Consider the following 6194-nt stretch of genomic DNA (forward strand, 5'->3'; position numbering starts at 1 on the left):
CGTTACTCTGTGACGAAGTATCGGACTTTTCAGAGAGAGAAAAAGAGAGAGAGAGAGAGAGAGAGAGATGGCGCAGCAGCAGAGCAAAGAGCCGTGCAAGAAGGAGGCTTGCGACATTCAAGCTTGTCTCTCCAAGAACAACTTTCTCCCTCAAAAGTACGTCTCTCTCTAATTCCATTCTCCAAACTCTTTCGCTTTGATTTCTTCCCATGTTGTTTGGTTTCATAGAAAACGTAAAGGAAAATGCTTCAACTTTTCATTTATATATTTGTTATTATCTTTTTATTATTCGTATTATTGTTTTATTGAATTATCGCGACTTGATGGAGAAAATCATCACGATTTAAGCTTATGATTTGGTATTAAGTTTTAGCTTATGATTTGGGGCTTACTATTTCGATTCCTTTGCTTTACCATTTTTGATGTATCACATTTAGTCAATCCCGGCTATTGCTAATGCCTTAATAAAGATATTTCCTTGCTTATAGAACAATGGTGTAAAATTCAGGTTGAAGAAATTTCGATTCTCAAATTCATATCCATATCCAAAAGTAATGTCTTTGGCATAAATGAAATAATTAGGAGAATTTTTCAGTTGGTGTAAAATATATATGTATATAGATATTCAATTGATATTATGCAGCACAACTCTAAATCCGCATTGCTTTATCAACTTTATTAAATCTATGTACCTTTTATATTATAATGTGATCTAACCTTCAGAATTACACAGTATCTGTTTTAATTTTTTTTTTTTTTATTTTCTAAATCTTGTTAAATTTTTTAAGACACATTGCCCGTTTAGGAAGAGTTGGGTGCTGTGAATGGAGGTGTTTTTCCGAGGATATGTTCTTTAGATAATAAGCAATCTACCATATTCCTTTAGGACCATATTCGCCATTTAGAGAAACATGATCTAGCAGACACTGACTAGGAGACATTCTTTAGATTCACACCTGGGTTTCTACTTTATTGTGAATGTTCTCGTCTCGTACAATGAGATGATGAGCTAGAATTTATTGGTAAGTGGGTATGCTTTAACTTCTACCACCTTGATTTTGATGGATGGGATTCTAAACAAGCTCAGTTCCTCCACAAGATACACTATAATACATAATATTTAGCTTCTTGACAATGTTGTAGAACTCGGGCTGTTTTCTCTTTGACATTGGATCCTGGGATTTCAGGAATCAGGATTGACGTGGCCTTCTTGTTAATGACGGTGTATTACTTGATTTTGCATGCTAATGCGTGTTTTTGATCCATTCTGTAACAATATAAAGCATCTCATATCTTACAGATTTTGTTAATGTGTTGCTTAGTGCAATGTTCGTGCCTCTTTTGCCCGATTGTGCTTTGGTTTATTTCCCCCCGCAGGTGTGTTACTGTCATTGAAAAGCTGCAGTTTTGTTGCGAGAAATGTAATTACGACTCCACACACTGTGCTTCTGTTGCTGGTCTTCTAAAGCAAATATCCAAGAAAAAATGATGGTCTTATTTTTTATTATAGACGAGCCATGACTTGCCTGTAGAGAGTAGAGACTGACTATTGGAGAACGAAAAGACCCTTTTTGTGGGAGTTTTGATTTTTGTTAGTTGGTAGCGGAGAATAAGATTGCTGACAACATATCCTCATCTGGATGAGGATTAATTACCAACCGGTGAAAGAAATATCCTATTACAGGAATACTTTATAGTTGTGCATGAAGCTCATTATTCATTTGTGATGTGTATTTTTTTTTTTTTTACCCCAGTAGAAAGAAGCGATTTATGGTTACAACTTCATTTTGTTCTTTCTTTACTTATATGATTCTCCATCCAATCATGTTATATGTGGTCATTATGAGCTCCTCTTCTTTTGAACTGAAGTTTATAATAAAGGCACGAAACCATTTGCATCTAGATCTCCATGTAATGGTGTTGGGGCTCTAGCCCTAAAATTAGGGCCCGTTTAGTTCGTTAATTCGAGTTGAGATGTGATTTTATGTGAGAATTTTTTACTGTAACAAAAAAATTAGATGTGATTATTTTTTAGAGCTTTATACTGTAATAAAACTTAAATTTTAAATTCAAATCGGTGAAATAAACAGTGTCTTAGTTTGTACATTTTGTACTCTTTTAACTTTTCCCATCTTTTCTTGGTTATTGTTAAGAGGCTTCCTTGTAGTTACTTACAAACTTGTCTAAGTTCAGAAATTTGAATTGCAAATCCCGTTCTGCTGGGGTATACAAATATTCTAGTTGTTGGAGAAGTATTGTTTTTAAAAATTCACCATTTTCTCTCGGGGATTGTCGTGAAAAGAGAGTTGGGAGGTGAGCAAGTAGCTAACCTGCGTGAAGTTGAAAGATAACTCAAAAGTCCAATTACTAAGAAGGAAGCCTATGTACTTATCAAAGTTATTGAAGAGTGATAGAGGTACTCTGTATGGTATCTGTTTGGTAGAGGTCAAAAGTGAGGGGAAAAAAAAAAGAGGAATAAACTTCCTTTCATTCATCTCATAGCAAACAAGATAAAAGTAAAACCATTCACACAATCTCTCTCCATAGCATGGTTTTCCATCTCTTCTTTGTTCTTTCCATCTCACCAAATACAGTGCAACAAACTAGAGAAAACCTTCCGAAGCCACTAGCAAGATAGCAGGGAATGCCTAAACTTCACTTGCACGTTATTGTCTATTCAAACAAAGATATTCGCACAAAATTTTCAGAGTTGTCTGATTCTTCAAACATTGTTATCCACCCCATAGCCATTTGCCATAAATTAGGGTGGACTGACTCAACAAACAATTCAAGCATCGGTACAACTACAGAAATGCAACAAACTGCCCCAGGCATCAACTACAAAGCATTACAGCCCGAGTTTTGAAAGAAGCTCTCTCCATCTTGGCGTCTCTTCATCGAAAATGTATGTCACAGGGGAAATCAAAACCCCACTTCCTCCAATCTGCACCAAAATAATAGCAATAGTTATCCCAACACGTTTCTTAAGGTTTAACCAAAACCTGAAACCGGGTGAAAATAGGTGAATCAAGATCTAATGACGTGCAGATGTAAGACGTTCAAGAGATCGAAGCTTCTCCCTAGAACTAAAGAGTAACAAGAACTGTAGCAACTATTTTACCAATTTTTGATACCAACTCATGTAGCAGGTGAACGTGTCTTCTTTTCATTGGCATATGCAACTTTTTAATAATTGAAGTGGCATTTTTTTAACTCTTACCAATAAAAGCGTGTAACTCATATCACAAGTCAATTGGGATTAAAAAGTTGGGGCTCCTACATTATTTTGAATATGTTTGGAGAGAAAAAAAAAAAAAAAAAAGAGATTCACTCTCCTATTTTAAGGAAAAGGGGGAGAATTGGGCTACGGTTAGCACAAATTCGAAGCTGGAGTAAGTGAGCCTGAGTGGACTGGTTCGATGGATGTAAATGTGCTGGTTGATATAGCAAATCTTACTCTCGTAGCATCTAAGAAGGGAACAGAGAGAAGACATTACAATCACTATCAGACTCACCGCTCTTAGTTGTTGCACAGACTTGTAGAGTGCCTTCTTGGGTACACATATGACTATGGCATAGTAATCAGCTACCACTTTTCCATCACGTCTACAGAATACAGGACTTACGGTGGGACCCTACACAGAGAATGATTTAAGAAAATAAAGGGAAAAAAGGTTAGAAAGTTCCTAGTTCCTGAGGGTGAAAAGGGTCTCAGCTGCTTATAATACGTGTGTGTGTGTGTGTGTGTAAGAATGAAATCTGTTGACAGTCAAATTGAACCTATCGCTTACTCTAAAATCTCACCTGCAAGCCAGACAATGACGTTTGACTGAGGACTCTCTCAGCCACTTCCTCTGCGCTACTTCCTCTCATGTTTGCAACCACCTGCCATGAAAAGTGTCAGAAACAACATATAATCTAAAGGCTGAAAGAAAACACGTTGGAGAATGAAATATGATATTCCGCACCGTGAATTGACCCACTGCCCTCAGATGTGCCTCCAATCTTTCAATAATCTCATGTGTCGTGTCGAGTACTCCTTTCCTCTGTATCAATGATCTTCGGCTTGCAATAAGAACAGCCTGAAGAACATTTGGTTTCCAAAGTAAGATAGGATCTAGTAAATGCACAATGCAGAAACAGCTACTTTAAGACACTAGACCAGATACATTGCAAAGGGTAACCCACGAACAGAAAAGGACTTTGCTTACTTGGCTTTCTAATACAACTCCACCTTCAATTTCTTTCAAGTTATTTTCTCTCAAGGTTGTCCCACTGCTCACAAGGTCCAAAATAGCATCGGCTATCCCCATCTGAATTTGAAGAAAGACCATTAGTATATTAACGAGCATCAGTGCCATAAGATAGCTAACGGCAAAACCAACACTGCAAGATGAAAATGTCTCCAAAATAATAAAAGAATACTACAGGGAAATATCGTAGCTCCATAAATATTTAAAAATATTTACTCTATTTTTAACAGGGCATTTGAACAATTCTCCTTTTAAGTTCGGTTGATGGGGTCTGTTGCTATGACACTCATGTAAATGTATGTGCAAATATTGTTTCCAACAATATCTTACCGCAGGAGCTGCCTCTAGAGCTCCATCAGCAGTTGAAAAAGTCACGTGCTTGAGTCCATTTTCTTTCATAAATTTAGGACCCAGCTGCACAAAAGGAGAAAAAATAAAGATATAATCAAGTGAAAACTTGCAATGAAGAGCACCAAAACAAATCTGAAAAAGCTCTTGGACATACGTAAGTGAAGCCAGTAGCAACACGCAAAGGTTTTTCTTCCGTCCATTGAGGCATTTGGGCAAGCTCCTTCAAGGAATTTATGTTCTCGAAAATCCCGTATTTCGGAATCTGAAAGAATCAATATCCACAACCATGATCAGAAGTCAAAAGAACCCGAGAAGAACGAAAATGCTGGTACCAAATAGCAAATACGCTATTTACAGAACATATCTATATTTGCAATGACTCACTGCGAGGGATAAACGGCAATCGCCATAGTCAAGAGCATCATGAACAATGATGAGATCCTCATTACCCTAATAACAAAAGGTACAAATTATAAGCTTTCATGAAATGAAACTGGATTATTAACTAGATAACAGCTTTTTTCAAGAACTACCTGCCCATATTCACTAACGGTATCAAGACCCACAATGCCAAGGTCCAAGTCCCCAGACAATAATTTCCGTACAATGTCTTTGGGCCTCTGGAACCACACTTCCAAGTTCGAGATCTGAATAAAAGAAAAGCACCCATTTTTCTAAGCTTTATCTATCGCCTTTAGAACATCACAATCGACATAGATAAAAAAAATAAATAGATAAACAAAACAAAACAAGAACGAACCTGGGGGATCTCTGCAACGTACTGTCGAGGATTAACTTGCTTCACTGACAATTGACAGTCCTAATTCAACCAAAATTTTGAGAGAGATAAATAACCAAAGTGTTAAAAATTTGGTCAACTCGATTTAGGTTAGAATCTTCTCTCGGTATCTCGAGAACCAAACAGGAGGAAGGTTTTTTTCTTTTCTGTTTTTCTTAGCTTGGGAGAGAAAGATAATCAAAATGCTGAAACTTCCGTCAAATTTTGATAATTCTATAAGGTCAGAGCTTTCTATTTAGGTTACAACTTTCTCTCGGTGTCTCAGGAACCAAACAGGAGGAAGGTTTTTTTCTTTCCTTTTTTCCTAGCTTGGGAGAGCAAGATAATCAAAATGCTGAAAATTCCAAAAAAATTTGACAATTCTATTAGGTCAGAACTTTCTATCAGTTTCTCGAGAAGCAAACAGGAGAAGAGGGGTTTTTTTCCTATATTACCTTCAGAAGATCGAGGGTATCGGCGGCCATTCGACCTTTGCTAGGAAGTCCAAGACGAATCTCATTCCGCTCGGAGATTCTCCCTTCCGCTCTGCCATTGACGACGGCAACCTGCGACTGAGTAGCGCAGCACCAGAACGACGCCGTAGCCGGCGGCTTCACCTTGACGACGGAGACGCGAAACGACGGAGACGAAGAGAAGAAGGTGAGGGAGGGAGGTGGGGAGGAAGGGCATTTTGGTAATGTGGGAAGAACAGACATGGCTGCGATGGAGCTCCGATCGATCGGGAAAAACGGCGGCGCGGCAGAAGTTTGGTAGTGGAGAGAGAATGATTTTTTGGATATTCTTGTTTGTGG

At 37.8% G+C, this 6194-nt stretch overlaps 2 protein-coding genes across 2 annotated transcripts; one reads left to right on the top strand and one right to left on the bottom strand.

Annotated features, from left to right (window-relative positions):
• Nucleotides 1-1830, top strand: LOC21401412 (cx9C motif-containing protein 4). Its single transcript, XM_010089114.2, has 2 exons — nucleotides 1-156; nucleotides 1378-1830. Exons 1-2 carry the CDS (start codon nucleotides 68-70, stop codon nucleotides 1487-1489), a joined length of 201 nt encoding a protein of 66 aa, XP_010087416.1. The 5' UTR covers nucleotides 1-67; the 3' UTR covers nucleotides 1490-1830.
• A 629-nt stretch (nucleotides 1831-2459) lies between these two features.
• Nucleotides 2460-6194, bottom strand: LOC21401413 (ATP phosphoribosyltransferase 2, chloroplastic). Its single transcript, XM_010089115.2, has 11 exons — nucleotides 5838-6194; nucleotides 5365-5424; nucleotides 5138-5251; nucleotides 4989-5054; nucleotides 4759-4866; nucleotides 4584-4667; nucleotides 4212-4313; nucleotides 3969-4082; nucleotides 3805-3885; nucleotides 3516-3635; nucleotides 2460-2944 (listed from the first exon to the last, which is right to left on the bottom strand). Exons 1-11 carry the CDS (start codon nucleotides 6096-6098, stop codon nucleotides 2849-2851), a joined length of 1206 nt encoding a protein of 401 aa, XP_010087417.1. The 5' UTR covers nucleotides 6099-6194; the 3' UTR covers nucleotides 2460-2848.

The sequence above is a fragment of the Morus notabilis genome, unplaced genomic scaffold, assembly GCF_000414095.1.
Source record: "Morus notabilis unplaced genomic scaffold, ASM41409v2 Scaffold89, whole genome shotgun sequence".
Classification (NCBI taxonomy): Eukaryota; Viridiplantae; Streptophyta; class Magnoliopsida; order Rosales; family Moraceae; genus Morus; species Morus notabilis.

What these genes read in the sequence shown, in the direction of transcription:
- LOC21401412 (XM_010089114.2), top strand. Translation starts at nt 68, where the DNA reads ATGGCGCAGCAGCAGAGCAAAGAGCCGTGCAAGAAGGAGGCTTGCGAC. An exon ending in AACAACTTTCTCCCTCAAAA is followed by an intron (nt 157 to 1,377) that starts GTACGTCTCTCT and finishes TTCCCCCCGCAG; the next exon opens with GTGTGTTACTGTCATTGAAA.
- LOC21401413 (XM_010089115.2), bottom strand. Translation starts at nt 6,098, where the DNA reads ATGTCTGTTCTTCCCACATTACCAAAATGCCCTTCCTCCCCACCTCCC. An exon ending in TTGCTACTGGCTTCACTTAC is followed by an intron (nt 4,668 to 4,758) that starts GTATGTCCAAGA and finishes CCTTTTGTGCAG; the next exon opens with CTGGGTCCTAAATTTATGAA. An exon ending in CGTCATTGTCTGGCTTGCAG is followed by an intron (nt 3,636 to 3,804) that starts GTGAGATTTTAG and finishes TTCTCTGTGTAG; the next exon opens with GGTCCCACCGTAAGTCCTGT.